At 41.3% G+C, this 16317-nt stretch overlaps 1 protein-coding gene across 1 annotated transcript in view; it reads right to left on the bottom strand.

Annotated features, from left to right (window-relative positions):
• Positions 1–16317, bottom strand: part of ROR1 (receptor tyrosine kinase like orphan receptor 1) — a 400073-nt gene that overhangs the window by 170786 nt on the left and 212970 nt on the right. Inside the window, exon 2 of the mRNA XM_055307141.1 lies at positions 9141–9212. Within this exon, the coding sequence (XP_055163116.1) occupies positions 9141–9212 (72 nt within the window). The remainder of the gene's footprint in view (positions 1–9140; positions 9213–16317) is intronic.

Here is a 16317-nt window from a genome sequence, read left to right as displayed (position 1 = left end):
GCATAAACATTTCCAAGCTTGTTTGACTGTTCCTCTGTCTCAACTGGGTGGTGGTTGCTGGGAGCAGGGAGCTCTGTGCTCCTCACACAGCCCAATTGGCCTCTTGTGGAACACCCTAGGGCCTCATCCCTCTAAGCTGAATGCCCTACTGACAGCAGCACATGGAGGAGGAGACAAGAGGGCTGATGAGAGGGATTGGTGCCAAGAATTGGAGCTGGAAAGACTATTGAGTGGGGAAGCTGATCCTCTGCTCCTGTGGTGGGCCCCACTAGTAAGCCCCTCCCCTCTGAGCAGGTTCTGAAGAAGCAAGATTGACCATATAGGGGCATTTTCCCTGTAATTTAGGACAGAATTCCATAGGCCTCATCTTGGAGGTTCCTTCCCTAAAACGAATAGGCTTATCAAGTAAAGAAGATTAACAAGAGTCCTATAGAGAGCACAGCTTGGTTGAAGGGTAACTGATTTCTATATCATGTGCTCCACCCTGGGTTCTAGCCAGAGGGACCAAGGACTTGTCAATTAGCAAGGGATAAAGCAGACACAGCAGAGCTGGCAAGAAGCTCCTCTACTTTCCTATCAAGAAAGTATTCTCACTGCTTCCAGAACTAGACTAGATTTTTGTTTTTTTATTAATCCCTATAAAGGAAAAGAAAACTAACGGTGGATGGTTAGGAATAACTTACCTGAGTGGATGACAACTATGCCAATATCTGAAAAGGGAAAGAGGATTCTGGGTAGAAGGAACAGCATATCAAATGCCCCTGGTCAAGAAAAGAGCTTAGCTTGCTGGAGGAACCTAAAAGGGAGTGAGTGCATCGGGTGCATAGCCAGCATAGGAGAACAGTGTAAGACTGGGTTTGAGAGAGAGAGGCAATGCGGGATATGTAATAAGGCCCTATTTGAAAGTGCTCAACTACTGCCCCAAATCTGCAATTCCTGCATTGCTCTGTGATTCTGCTGTTGTCCTTCAGGTAACCATTATCAAATTAGAATCCCTCAATGCTTCAGATTTCTAACCTGCAGAGTTTTTCTCCACAAAAAGTACATTACTCAAAATATTACCTTTTTTGAGTTAATGATCAGATTATAATCAGTAACAATAATCCCTTATGCCTAGATATTTTAAAGTATTATATACAGACACAGGATCTGTTTTAGAAAAGTTTCTTTTCATAAAAAGTAGTTCTTAGAGTTTTAAAGCTGGAATGGGCACAAGAATATCTCATGCTCTAAGGAGGAAACACAGGTTAGGAGATTTACCTAAGATTCCAGCTGTTGTTTCATTACAGTAGCACCTTTGAATAAAAATATAACACAAGCCACACATGCAAGCATCACGTGTAATTTTATGTTGTCTAGTAGCAGCATTAAAAAGGATTAGGTAAAATTAATTTTATAATATATTTCCCCTTAATTCAATACATGAGAAATGATCATTTCAACATGTAGTTGATAGGAAAATTATTAATGGGATATTTCAAGTTCTTTTATCATGTCAAGCCTTTGAAATCCAGTGTGTGTTTTATAGTTACACTACATCTCACTTTGGACTGGCCAAAGTGTTCAATAGCATCTAGTGGCAACTGTACTAGACCACACAACACTGGAGCCTCATACTGAGGAGGGCAGCCAGAACAAGGACCGGTACCTCCCTCTTGACAGATGAGAACACTGAGGCCCAAAACTTAACTGATAGATCACTGGCTTAGTGGGGGGGTTGAGTTGGGACTAGAATCTTCATTCCCTCTCAAGTGCTCTTTACCAGATCATACTTCCTCCCCTTGAGAAGAAGAAGAAGGAGTGGGAAGCACAAGAGCTACCAGAAGCTAGTACTCATCTGTACTGGAGACTGGGATGGGGCTTCATACTTTACATAACTCTTCTAGGGACACTTGCAAGCTGATATCCCTTCTCCCATCTTCCTATGAAGTTACTGAGGCTCCAAGGGCTTCTGTTGTTGAAAGTGGCAAGATGATATCTGCCCTTTGAAGAAAATGCGATAACCAGATGAGGAAGATGTTGCTTGAGGCTGTAGGTGCCAAGGGCTGGCTGCCCCAGGATGGGTCACTTTGGCATGACCATTATTTTGAGTTAAAGGTGACCAAAACCCAGTAGATACAGGAACAGTTCAACCTTTTCCTGATTCCCAATGTCTAGATTTACATTGGAAAGAAGAGCCTGAAACTGGAAGAGAGCTATAAATAGAAACTCCCAGTAGGCTGAGAAACTTACCCGCATAATAGGGCAACCTTATTTTTCCCAGCATCTGTCACCTTCCTGCATAATGGCCTTCCTCCTCTTTGTATCCTCAGGCCCTACCTCTCTCCTTAGCTCAGATAAGCTTCCTACTGCCTTGTTTTTGGAATCTCATGTCTGTGTTGGATTCCCCATACATATGCCTATTAAATTTGATTTTCTCCTGTTAATCTGTCTCATGTCAATTTGATTCTAAATCCAGCTAGAAGGACCTCAGAGGGCAGAGGAAGGTTTCCCTTCCCAACACCTACTGAAATGGTGCTGTCTTAAACATCACAGGCTACCCCAGGAGTTCCACCAGAAATTCTTCCCACCAACTACCAGTTTTGAAGATGGGACACTAAATGGATAAGCCTTCAAAGACCCCAGTCCTAGGAAGACTGTTCGTTAGCCTGCCAAGTACCAAGACTCCTGATCCAGTCCTTCTTTATGTTGTTCCTTCACCCACTGCCACTGCTCCAAATCCATACAACCAGGAGCACAAGTAAAGGATCCAGCTACCCTATTTGGGCTAAGTGTACAGGCCAGTCAATACCATTTAAACAGATTCTTTAAGTGCCAAATCAAGTAACAGAAAAAAAGGGACAAGAGGAAGCAACCACTCCTGAACAAGAGAACCTGGTCATAGTTCTTGACAGGCAAGCTCTCAGGGAAGAGGTAGGCTAAGGGACCAAGGCCAGCATGTATCTATCTGTTTGTTATGACCACGCAAGCAGATGTCCTTGGCACAATACACAAGTGGTACTAGAGATGTGTTTGTTGGCCAGCAAAAGTCTTAGGTGATAGATTCAAAGGCCCTCACTCCAGAGGTAAGTAAAAGGAAGCTCAGAGTCATAGTAACTCCAGAACTCATGCTCATAAGAATCACACTGTACACTTCCCTACTGTGTGTAAAGCTCTAAGCTTCAGAGAGAAAGCCAGGTCTCCATTTGAGAAAGTAAAACAGGACAAAAATACCCCCAGATCTAGTCTGTCAGCACAGAGAACTATTTGAAGTTGGAAGCAAGCCTCAGTATTTTTTTTAAGTAGGAGGCTCCCTCCCTTTCTGCTACCTACGGGTGCAATTTCCAGTCCTTTCTCCAAAAGAAACATTTGGCTTTCTACAGAGAACCTCTGAGACCTCATGTGACTGAAAATGCAAGAAGGGGAAAGAGGCCCTCATCACACCCCATCCCAAAATCCCCATGGGGAAGCTGAGGTGGGGCCCCCGTAGATCCATTTATTTTAGAAGGTACTCAGTTCTGAAGCATTTGTTTCAGAAATTACCCCCATGCCTCATCAATAGTAGCTTTCAACGGCTCTTCCCGGGTGGCCTTGTCTCTTTTAGATTTCATTTCCTGTTGGAAAGGATAAACAGGTAACTGTTTAATGCCACTGACTGGACTCATTTAACAGAAAAACAGGACCTGAGTGAGTCTGGGGAACCAGGGTGGGGTTGATGGGTGGAACAGAGTAGCTGGGTGAAGAGAAAGGCATTAAAGAACACCAACTGATGGGGCTTATTTTACTGCTTCTACCTTTGACAAACTTGGCCCAAGAAGGAGGGAAGGAGAATGCATAGGAGGGGGTGTAATCAGCTGCCACGTTGAAAGTGGATCCCTAAACTTGGCCTGGAGGTCTTGGTGGGAATCCTGGCACTGCCACTCACCACCAGAGCCCTTCAGCCAACTCCTTTAAGCCTGATGAGCCTCAGTTGCTTATCTATTCTACCATAAAGCGTGGTATGAATTCGAATGATGCATGCAACATGTTTACCCAGTGCCTTGCACACAGCAGGTATATTCACTTGCAGCAGCTATGAATTGAAATAGCTGGGATATGAACCCAAGCAATTTAGCACCATGTTTCCTACTATACACAGCAGATATTGTGTTGGGCAATTAGAGCATGCCAATAGATAAGGGAACCCCTAACTTCAAAAAGCAGGCACAAACTAGGTAATTTCAATACAGCATGGTAAGGACTCTGATCAAGATAGACGTGGGGTGATGTGATACGCCACATATGAAGTATTTCAGGGTACTGTAGATGGCATGGTCAATGGGACTGATAAATGGATTCATACATTCTCTCTATCTCTTTCTCTCTCGCTCTCTCTTTCATGAAAGGTCAGCAAAGCAGGGATGCTGCCTATCTTATTCAGCACTATTCCCATTAGGAGCACTAAGGAAATGCTTCAGACAATACTTAAGTAAAGGAGTTAGCCAGGAGGAGAAGGAAGTTCAATGCAATCCAGTCTGAAGAAACTGCATGAACAAAGGCGCAGAGACTAGAAACAGAGTGGTACATTTAGGGAATTAGAGGCAGGTTCTTGAAACAAATGGAGCATAAAGTACAGGGGTAGGGATGATGTGAGAGGAGTCAGCAGAGGTAAGACCAGGGAGAAGCTTGCTTATCAAGCTAAGAAGTGGTGCTGGGGGATCCCTGGGTGGCTTGTTGGTTTGGCGCCGCCTTCGGCCCAGGGCGTGATTCTGGAGACCAGAGATCGAGTCCCATGTCGGGCTTCCTGCCTGGAGCCTGCTTCTCCCTCTGCCTTTGTCTCTGCCTCTCTCTCTCTCTTTTTGTGTCTCTCATGAATAAATAAATAAAAACTTAAAAAAAAAAAGTGTGGCACTGGTGTGGGTGAACATGCACTTGTGGAAGGCCACAATAAAAAGCTGAGGACATGGGCTGATTGAAAAAGATCTAAAATCTCTAAAATATGCTTTCCCTACAAGCCTGCCAAAGTGCCTACGACTTTTTTTTCCTATAAAGCCCAAAGTAATAATCATATTAACCCACAACAGCTGTTACTGCTTTCTCTCCAATTAGTTTATCAGATTTGCTAGCCAGGTCAATTTTCACAACAACCAGATGAGGTAATTACTTTTGTTATCTCATCTTACAAGTGAAAAGACCAAAGCACAGATAGGTGGAGTGCCTTGCCCAAAGCCACACAGAATGTAGGTAGTAGATACAGGGTTCAAACTTTGTCACCTTGGCCCCAGAGTTCATTCTCTTAACCACTATGTTATTTCAAATCCATCTTCTTTTTTTAAAAAAATTCATGAGAGACACAGAGAGAGAGGCAGAGACAAAGGCAGAGGGAGAAGTGGGCTCCACGCAGGGAGCCTGACATGGGACTAGATCCCGGGTCTCCAGGATCAGGCCCTGGGCCCAAGGCAGTGCTAAACCACTGAGCCACCTGGGATGCCCTCAAATTCATCTTCTAGTTCACCATTTTTCTCTTTAGCTGAATGCATCCACTATTTGACCCATTTGATGTGCTTCTTCTTCTTCTTTTTTTTTTATTTGATGAGCTTCTAATTTCTATAACTGCTTTTCAGTTCTAGAATTTCTATTTAGTTCTTTTAAAACCTACTTTTTTATCATATTATCCTATACTTGCCCTATGGTTTCTAATTTCCTCTTCACCATGAGGCATCTTATTTATTTATTTATTCTTCCCATGAAACACACACACACACTATATATTCTCTCTCAAATTGGTCTATTGTCTAGTTTCTAAGGTATGACCTTTTCTGTGTGTCTTGTCTGCTCACTCTTTTATTCCTCTCTTGCATGTACTATAATTTTTATTTATTTTATTTTTTTAAAGATTTTTTATTTATTTATTAATGACAGACTCACAGAGAGAGAGAGAGAGAGACAGAGACAGAGACAGAGACAGAGACACAGGCGGAGGGAGAAGCAGGCTGCATGCAGGGAGCCTGACGTGGGACTCGATCCTGGGTCTCCAGGATCACACCCCAGGCCCAAGGCAGCGCTAAACTGCTGGGCCACCAGGGCTGCCCTGTACTATAATTTTTAAAAGTAAACTCAACATCAGTAGGAATTTGCTGTTGTTATTTAGTGGTTTTGATTTTTAGAATTTTGTTTTTGTTAGGGTGCCACATGCACTGGGATGTTGAGACATTTTGTGAGCTGGTTTTAGGTTGTCCCCTGTCAGAGTTTCAGAGTTTAATCAATTCCAGACCAAGTTTTTACATTATCTTCTTGGTTTGTAGCTTGTGTACTACATGAGAAGAACTCCAACCCCTAAGCCCCATATAGTACAGGTTCGGGCTTGCATTTCCCATCGGTGGCCCCAACAGCCCAGGGTAGTTCATAGACCTCCACACCACATCCTCAGTAGAACTGTCCTTCTTTCACACTTGGTTCAGTCTTTCCTCACTGACAGCTTAGGCAGCAAGTTTGTTTCCTATGGCCTCAGTTCTCATCCCCATGGGATATTGAAACTCTAGCCCCTGAGAACCATATACATTTCCTATATTTTTTATAAAACCTTTTGTTTAATTCCTTTTTGCTGATCATTGCTCTACTACTGAGCTTGCTCTTCTGGCACCTGGAGATTTCTCATTTTTTGTGTGCCAGCCTGTCAATGATTTTTTCTTTTCATTGTGTATTTCCACCAGCAATTAGAGGGGAATGTCCCTTGACAGCCCAATCTATCAAATTGACCAGAAGGCTTTGATTATACATTTAGATACCAGTCTTTTCCACCTGGCTCTGTGTTCATGGAAGACGGAGGTCTTTGTCTAATTCATCTTTCAATACTAATTTTTCAGACAGTGCCCAGACCAGAGTAGGAAGCCAAAAAGATTTGATCAATGAATGAAAGAATTAATCAGCTTTCTTTCTGATTCTAGATGGGAATGAAAGACCATATACTAAATATCTTCTAGAGAAATATGACACCAAGAATCCCTGGAAAGTCACCCATGCCCTCTGGAAGGCCATGCTGAACAAACAAAAATTTGGGGCCTGCCTAAGTCCAGCATTTTAGCAAGAGGTTCACAACTATTGACACTACTACTTTCCTGAAGGACACTCACTGCTAATTACAGTGTTGGTCTGGTAGAAATTCAAAGTCTGGCAGCCTAGGTTCTTGACTGGTGGTTCTGCTATCTTTTTAGTACATAACTGATGGCCTCTTATAGCCATAACTGGAACCTGATCAAACAATAATGATATAATTTTTACTGAGCTTGCCAATTATGTTCACATTCTTGAAAGCACTTAGTAAAGTGCTTGTTATAGAGGGGGGACTGAGTTGACATTTAGTGTGCTTTATGTCTTCTTTCACATTAAAAAAAAATCATAAGTATTTGTTGAAAATCTACTGACTCCTAGGCACTGTACTGGTGCTGGACAGAGAAATACCATACAGTCTCTTTTAAATCCTAAACTAGAAAAAGAATGTCCAAAATAAATTTGACAAGAGAAAATTATTCCAAATGTCCTTTTTTTTTTTTTAAGGTGAAAAGATAGCTCACTTCATCCCACCACTCTAAGATGCCTAATAAAGTCTACAACCGGGATGCCTGGGTGGCTTGGTGGTTGAGCATCTGCCTTCAACTCAGGGCATGATCCCAGAGTCCCACATTGGGCTCCCCATAAGGAGCCTGCTTCTCCCTCTGCCTATGTCTCTGCCTCTCTCTGTGTGTCTCTCATGAATAAATAAATAAAATCTTAAAAAAATAATAAGGTCTACAACCATCAACATAACCTTGCCAATTACTGTTCTATAGGGTTTTCTCTCTTCAGAGATTAAATACAACTCCCAGTGAACACATGAGCTAACAAAAGAGCTGATTATAAAAGGCATCTAATATAAAAGACAATGATTTTTGAGCTTTTATCACTATACTCCCAGAACCTAGAATCATGCCTAACTAAAGCAGAAACTCAGTAAGTTTAATGAATTTGCACATATATAGACAGATGTGCCCATCCATATGTATGGCCTGAGATAAGTTGTGACTCATTATTTCACACATACTTACTGAGGATTTCCTAAGAACAGGAGTTGGTGCTAGATTTTGTGATGGAGACAAAGAAAAAGAAAGAGGACAAGAATAAAACAGAATTTCATTTACAAGGAACTTTCAGGCTTAAGAATGAGATAGACAGGTATATAAATCACCATGATATAACACAGAAAATGCTAAGAGAAGAACAGGGAAAAGGGCTATGGGAGTTCCAAAGAAGGAAAGGCCACTTCCTGCTCAGGGATTAGATAAGACTGTGGCTAATATAGAATTCATTCTTGGTCTGGAAGGATAAGTAATTTGTGGCATGCAGAAGGGAGAGAATGGTTACTGGCAAAGAAAAAAGGAGTGATTCAGGTGGAAAGAATAGCTTTGGCCAAAGCAGAGAGGAAGAAAAGCATGGGGTATAGAAGAAGAAATAGAAATTTCACTGGAGATGCATAAAGGGACATTAAGGGGACTAAAGAGAAATAAGCCTGGAAGGGTAGGATGAGCCAGGCTGTAGGGGCTTTGAACGTGTTCTGATTTACCATTCCCAGACAGAGGATCCCAATCGAGTGGCCAGTGCTTAGCATATGGTGGAGCTTAATTAATACTACAACAACTTCATAGCAGGAACCTGTTCCCCACGTGCACACAGGAAGCCGCCATCTGTACGCACAGGCAATTACAAACATTCCAAATACTCTGCCCTGAACCCTGCAAGCACATCAAATAGTCACTGTAAAAGGTCACCCAGCAAACAGCTCTGATCAATCCTGGCTCAGGCGGAATCAAATCCCCTAAATAAGATCCACTAGATGCAGTGTCAGGAAGGTCAGAAACAACCCTATTTCACATCTTGAAGCATTTTTACCATATGGAACATTTTAGAGGAAGAAGGGAAAGGAAAGAAGGGAGGGGGGGGGAAGGCTCTCCAGAAATAATAGAATTCCAAGTAATTAAATGTTAAATAATCACAAAGTAAGCAAGGGATTTATTTTGGCCCCCGCCTCCTCCTAATGATCTAAAAAGCAGCTGATTTCAAAGAAGGCCATGCCAGGATTAAAAATGGAGTTTCACTCACGCCCCCTCCCCCATCCTCCACCTCCCCTATGCATCCCCATTTTGTACCTTTGTCGAGTTCACTTGAAATGTTCCACGATGAGGTAGGCACTAACTCAGCAGTGACTGACAACTCTGTTTCTGGAAAGAAAAAGAAGGAAGGGGAGAAAGACAAGGGTGATATTAAATATATAAGTAACTTATGGGCTGTTAGAAGCATTACAGGAGATTTCCAAAGGCCCTGCCTTTTAGAGAGACCACTGCAATCCCATAGCTTATTAAGCCGGAATGGCTGCTCTGCTTGCCAGACAGAGGCGCCTGCATTACAGAGGCTATCCAGATGAACAATCTGTAGGCCAGATTGAAAGGGTTTTTCTTTAAAACAAGGGCTTGAAAGTTAAAATACAAATATTTCATTAACAAAAAAACAAACCTAGAGAAATGACCAGACATTATCAAACATATAGACTCTGCTTTTTCTTGTGAGAGGACTACTCCTAGACTAATATATTCAATAGTCTTTCCATGAAAAATGAGAGCTAAATTGTTCTTGCTACTGTTTTGTTTATTGTATTTGTGAATTGATAGGGTTTCTATTAATAGAGAAATCTATTTCCTTACATTGAAACTTATAGTTAAGACAAATGAAAGCTAACTGTTTGAATATGAGAGTTAATTGAGGTAACCAAACGTAAAGGCAATTTTCAAAACCACCATAAATTAAAGCAAACATACAAATCAATGCACTATCAAAATTTAAAAATTTTAAAACTCTTCAGTAATAGACTGTAATACCCATATGATGTTTTTGTTGTTGTTTTTGAAATTTTAAGCCACAACACCATCCTACGAGTACATTTTAATGGGGTTTCACTAACCTCCCCTTAGGCCGTATCTACACACACACACACACACACACACACACACACACACGGTGTATTACAGAACATTAGTACTGAGCAGGATCTCAGAGAACTCAGAACCAATGACATTAAGATATATGGCACCCAGGAGCACCTGGGTGGCTCAGTCAGTTAAGTGTCTGTCTGACTTTGGCTCAGATCATGATCTCAAGGTTTTGGGATTGAGCCCCTTGGAACTGAGTCTTGGGACTCAGCAGGAAGTCTGCTTATCCCTCTCCTTCTCCCTCTTTGCCTCACCCAGTTCATGCTTTCTGTCTCTCTCTGTCTCTCAAAATAAATAAATAAAATCTTTTTTTTTTTTTAAAGAAAAAAGATATATGGTACCCATGCTGTCAATTCCCCTTCCTTCAATCTGGTGCAGACATCATTAAACAATTATGGTCCTTTTTGCTTATTAAATCTGGGATCTGCCTTAGAGTCTTTTCAACATAGTGCTCTAGGTAGCCACTAAAAATGGATCTGAAATGCAAGGTGGCATTTTAGTAAGTGGAAGAACTGCAATTCAAATTCAGGTCTGTCTATTATTGTCCACACATCTCCTAGTAGCTCATGCTACCTGGTACTCAAATCTGTGGAACCTGATTTGTTTTTCATCTTACCGATGACTTCACCTTTTTACCTAGATAAGCACACTTTCTAACATTTCCTTATTTACTGATGGGGCTTGGCTGCCACTTGGCCATAGTAGCCACACACCATAGTCAGTGAGCTTTACCAAGAACAGGATGTTTACCCACTGAGACCTTGCAAAGACTCACTTCTAGTTTGTCTACGGGGCCTCTGATCAACCTGTCACATACAGCAGAGACAAAAGAGTTGTTTGGTTTGTGCAGACCTCCTTGGTTTGCCTCTTTCCCTGTCCAAGTAGCAGTGGGAAAGAAAGTAGACAAACCATACACACCCTCTCCAACCCAAATTGCCCCAGTCCCCTCCTACGTCGTGAGCTAAAAACAACATAGATTCTTTTAAGGGGACCTGAAGTCAGATGGGCAGTATGGCAGGAACGTTAAAGCACATAAGATTCAAAGTATGAAGTGAAAAAGAAAAAAGTATTCCAAGTAGGAAAAATGCTTAACCTGAAACCACAAGAGAAGGCAGTGCTTCTGCATGGTATTAACAACTTGTCCTAGGAATGAGTATTTCATGCAAGTGATTTCATGAGGAAGATCTAATTGTCTACAATTGGGGTCCCCCATGAATGACTCCAACCACAGCTCCAATCTAACCCCAATCCTGCTGCCACCCACTTGGGCTCTTTGAATAATGGCCCCTTGTTTGCAATATTATGGATTACTGTGGTTCATCATATAAAGGGCTCATGAAGCCCTCCAATACCCAGACTTCAGGGAGCTTGGGAATAGAAGCATGGCAACCAGAGCAGCATTTCAGGCAAGAAAGCAAAAGGTGGGGAAGTGGTGGGATTAAGACAGACCTTGACAGTAGTTACATTCAACATTTTCATAGCTTCATCTTACTGCTGCTCACAGTTAAACTGCCAGAAATATAGGTTTCATTTTACAGTATTAATTTTATAGAAAGTTAGCTCTATGTCACTTGGTTTTTCTAACCTGAGTTTGAGTTGCTGATTAAATATAATTTGGGACCGATGACAAATGAATAGATTCTTGGCACTGCTAACAGTAAAATTGTTCCCCATGTGTCCCTAGACACTAATTACTACTCGGCTCTTGGACTATGGCAAAGATAATTTCAATTCACAAGCTTATTAAGTGATTGTGATGATTCTGAGGAATTTCGTTCTCAGCCTCAAGATCTATTCCTTTAGATAACCACATGTTCAGCTTTTCAGATAAAATGATAATGAAAACAGATAAAATATCTTAAAATATGAATAACCTCCCTGAAAAATATTATCTTCCAAGGCCACATTTTTTAAAAAGAAAGGCTGATTATTTTATGTGAAAAGTTTAACAGTAGTAACCCCCTCTCCACAAAGAAATGATGTTTAATAAGCTCCCCCTCCCCCAAAAGGAAGGTTGGCCTTTAGGTGAGAAAAATTCAGTACTTCTCAACTTGTGCTCTATGGAGTCCAAGATCAGTAGCAGCTTTAGAGAGAGATATAACCACCAGCCTTGACCATGCAGGATCTCCAGTGGTTGTGGCTTCTTTCCTACCTCCTCACCATGGCAAAAGGATGAGATATTTCCAAGTACATTTAGTACCTGACTAGCAACTTTTCTTTGTGTAAAATTACTGTGGTAAGAGCAAATTAATATGTGCCAACTGAGAGAGAGTAGAATACTTAATAGAAACATGTACCTAGATTAAAATTCTGATTTTATGATCATGAACAAGTTACTTAACATCTTTTGACCTCTATTTTCTTGTCTGTAAAATGGAGACAATAAAAGCCACCTCACAGGACTGTGGTAAGGATTACATTAAATTATGGTCCAAAAAGGTCCTGCATACTGTCTAGCTCAGAGTGGACACTCAAGCTCTTTTGTGACTTCTTCTCTGTCTACTAAGGCAGATAATGCCATCCTCTAGGCAGACATATTCCTGTTAGCTGCTATGTCACCGTCTAGGTTTGAAATAACATTCTCCATACTTTTCAGAAAGACTCTATTTCTCATGCCTTACTAAACTAAGCCGATCTTTTCATTTTTGTGAGGTTTTCCCGAATTGGTCACCAGTTCTCTTAAGAACTTAAGTGCTTTTATGTATTTTTATCCAATTTAGGCAAATCAAGCATGTTTTAGAAAACTCCAGCCCTTATCTTCCCTGACCTCTGCAGGAGGGCAAACCATTCTTCTCCCGATTTGATCAATAGGAGCTATTATCTTTGCAGTTTCACTGATGATTGACTTCTTGGCACTGATTCTGCAAACCATAAGGTTTTGGTATTTAAGTCTGAACAGTGGGAGTGTTATTTGGAGGAAAGGAAAAAAAAAATCAGCCTTGAATCCTCCTAATTGATAAAAGCCTGTGCTCTCTGAAAGGATTACTGGTTCATCTCAGCAGTTGGCAGGTAGAGAGACTCAACGTTCACAGGATGTGGAGGCTCTTGCAAGAAGCACCCAGCCATGCCACATCCTGTATCCTGATCCAGGGATACGTGAGGTTACACAGACATAAACCAGCATATTCAGGATATCGGTGGCCAGCCCAGTGGTCACAAAGGCCAAGTATGAGGGGACAAATGGCTACCCCAGTGTCCTTCATGATCGGAGCCACTGGGTCCCAGAATGTTACATCTGGATATACACTAGATATAACTCTGCTTTTTTTTTTTTTTTTTTTGCATCCACAGGATTTAGTGGGGGTATCTTTACAGAGCAAGATTAGAAGATACAGGGGGAAAGAGGACAGGAGGACAGGACTTTAGACCCTCCTGCAACAGGAACAATTTCCCATTTCTCTGTTTCACCTATCAGATATCATGGAAAAGGGTCCAATGCTTTATTAAATAAATAAATAAATAAATAAATAAATAAATAAATAAATAACACTTTTAAAATTAAAAAAAAAATAAGCTTCTAATTTGGTATATATAGTCTCATTTTACAGATGAAGAAAGTGAGGCCCACAGCAGTTGGGTGACCTGGCGAAAATCACAGAAGTCCTAAATAGAGCTAGGCCTTAGAAATGGCTTAGAAATAAATGCATGCTTTCTCTTTGTGCTCCATTCACTTCTGTCTGTGCCCCTAAGTTGTGACCTGTATCCTTAAAAGGAGTTCAGAGAGACATACTGGGCATTTTCAAACAGTTAGGGTCAGTCACACAAAATGAGTACACTTCTCTGCTCATGGTCAACAGGGGCCAGGGGAGAGTAGAAAGGAGGTGGGCGGGCTGATGGCTTCAAGTTCTTGGATACACAGTGTCATTCTAGATACTGTTTGGTGATGGCTCTCTGCCATGGTTCCTTCCTATTTCCAGTGCCTCAGTGGAAGAAAAGCCCATGCAGCCCTAAGTTACCTTTACTCATAGGTTACCTTCCCCAAAATTACCTGTTTGGGAAAGTTGACAGTTGGGCAGGCGACATTCTCTAACAGTGCAAGGTGGTTTATCAGCCAGGGCTTTGCTCCTGCTCTGGGTTTACAGAGCATCTGGGATCCTGAATGAGTGGCCCCTCCACTCTGGGGACTTAACTTACTGAGAAGAGATATAAGTTAGAGACTTTCTCACCCTATGTGAGACAGTCAGGACTGGAGAATTACTATGCTCAGGGTTCACGACGACCCTATAATCCTTAAGGCCCTCAAATTGGGACTTCTGATATAATCTTTAAATGAAGTTATCGGTACAGTCACAGAGAGAAAAGAAGGCATGATCCTGCCACATTAAACCACATTCCCAACCACACAACCTACATTGCACTATGAAACCATGTTTTTAAAATAAAACCTGTAATGACTTTGTAAATAGCATAATTACTATGCAGGTTGGCAAGTCATTAACTTGCTGAAAAAAATTTTTACACATACCAAAATTTGTGGTATTATTCATATTTTTATGTAGAGGGAAATGTAAAAAAAAGGTGGGGGGGAGTCCAGGTTTTCTTAATGTGAGAGGCTTGGAGATCTTGTCCACAAGTCCATCATTAGGTGCCATTACTATCTCCATTCTCAAATTGAAGAACCTGAAGCAGACACATGAAGGCACTTGCCTACTCAGGTTGTTGGAATAGGGGGAGGAATTCTGATCCACCTGGGCAGGGAAGTCTGACAGTAGAACCAGTGCATCTCCAACTGTACTAAGATCATGGGGCAGGGGTATGCTGAAAGGTGTATCTGCTTGCTCTCTGGCTTAAGCCCCCTTCAGCCCCAGAGGATCCCTGTGAATTTTAAGCTACGCAGAATACAGTTTGAGAACCAGTACCTGAGATGACACACTTCCTCCCTATTAATGCCTGGTTTCCTAGTTCTAAAACCCAAAAAGGATAGTGAGGGACACAAAGGGAGGGGAGGAAATACTTCTGGAGGAATCACCATTAAATGCCTTGTTTTAATTTGGACATACTATTTCCAAGTCTGCTAAATTAATATTACAGACCACATGCACTTCTTGTATTTAAAGGAATTATGCTACACAAAGCACCACAATAACACACATGTTCTTTACAGTCAATAGCAATAATCTTGAAAACTATCTTACTTAAAAACTATCATACTTGGATTCTCTTCCATGGAACTCTACAGAGTCACTCACCCACTCACTCCTTCAACTTATTCATTCATTCAATACACATATGTATTAGTCCTTTCTATGTATAAGAACTGGGATGAAAAAGCATGTCCTGGTCCTTGACATTTTCAAGAACTCACAGTCCAGTGGGAGAGTACAGAAACACCATTATAAACAGTGTGATAGGGTAACAATAGAAACTGATAGAAATAGGCTCTTCCTCCCATGAGTCATTCCTCCTACCCCACCCCAACGAGGCTACAAACACCCAGAGTACTGAATAAAATATCACAAAACAATATATAATGCATAGCTGAGATTGAATGGAAAGAAATTCTCAGGTGCCAAAAAAGAAGAAAACAGTAAATGGAAGATGATGCAGAAGGTGCCTTGTAAATACAGACCCTCTGGGCTGGGGGCTCAGTTTCAATGTTCACTTGAAAGCCAAAAATGTGGCCAGAAAGATATCTGGGTTCTTGCTTAACGCCTTTACTAGAGCCTGGGAGAACATCCCCATCTGTGGGAAGGAGCTGAAAAAACACTTACTCCAATGGCCCAGAAAAGCTGCTAGATTCCTATAGTCTAGGAATTGGGAAGGGGTGGAGGGCACATCTCTTCAATAAATCAAAGGGTGTGTAAAGACCAGAGAAGTCCTATGTACCTTTCACCCAGTTTCTCTCCATGATTACAGCTTATATAATCATGGTACAGCATCAAAATGATGAATTTGACATTGTTACTGAGCACATGTCAAGTTCTGTCATTTTGTCATTTGTAGATTCATCTAACCACCTCTGTAATCAAGATCAAGAACTGTCATCACCACCAAGATCTCCTTCATGCTATCCCATTATAGTCACACCCATCACCCTCCTCCCAACCACTGCTAACACCTGACACTCACTGATCTATTCTCCATCTCTATACTTTTGTTGTTTTAAGAATAATATATAAATAGACTCCTACAATGCCCTTGAGATCCACCCAATTTGCCACATGTATCAATGGCTTATTCTTTCTCATGGCTGAGTAGTATTCCATAGTATGGATGTACCACACTCTGTTTAACCTGGATGTTTGGTTATTTCCATTTTCTGGCTATTAAAAATAAAACTATTATAAATCCACTCACTGCCTTTTGTGCTATTTCAGTAAGAAGGAAGGTGAATCTAGAA

Source organism: Nyctereutes procyonoides, unplaced genomic scaffold, assembly GCF_905146905.1.
Source record: "Nyctereutes procyonoides isolate TBG_1078 unplaced genomic scaffold, NYPRO_anot_genome, whole genome shotgun sequence".
NCBI classification, from domain to species: Eukaryota; Metazoa; Chordata; class Mammalia; order Carnivora; family Canidae; genus Nyctereutes; species Nyctereutes procyonoides.
The sequence above is the reverse complement of the archived record's forward strand: the minus strand, read 5'-3'. Positions and strand labels throughout refer to the sequence as shown.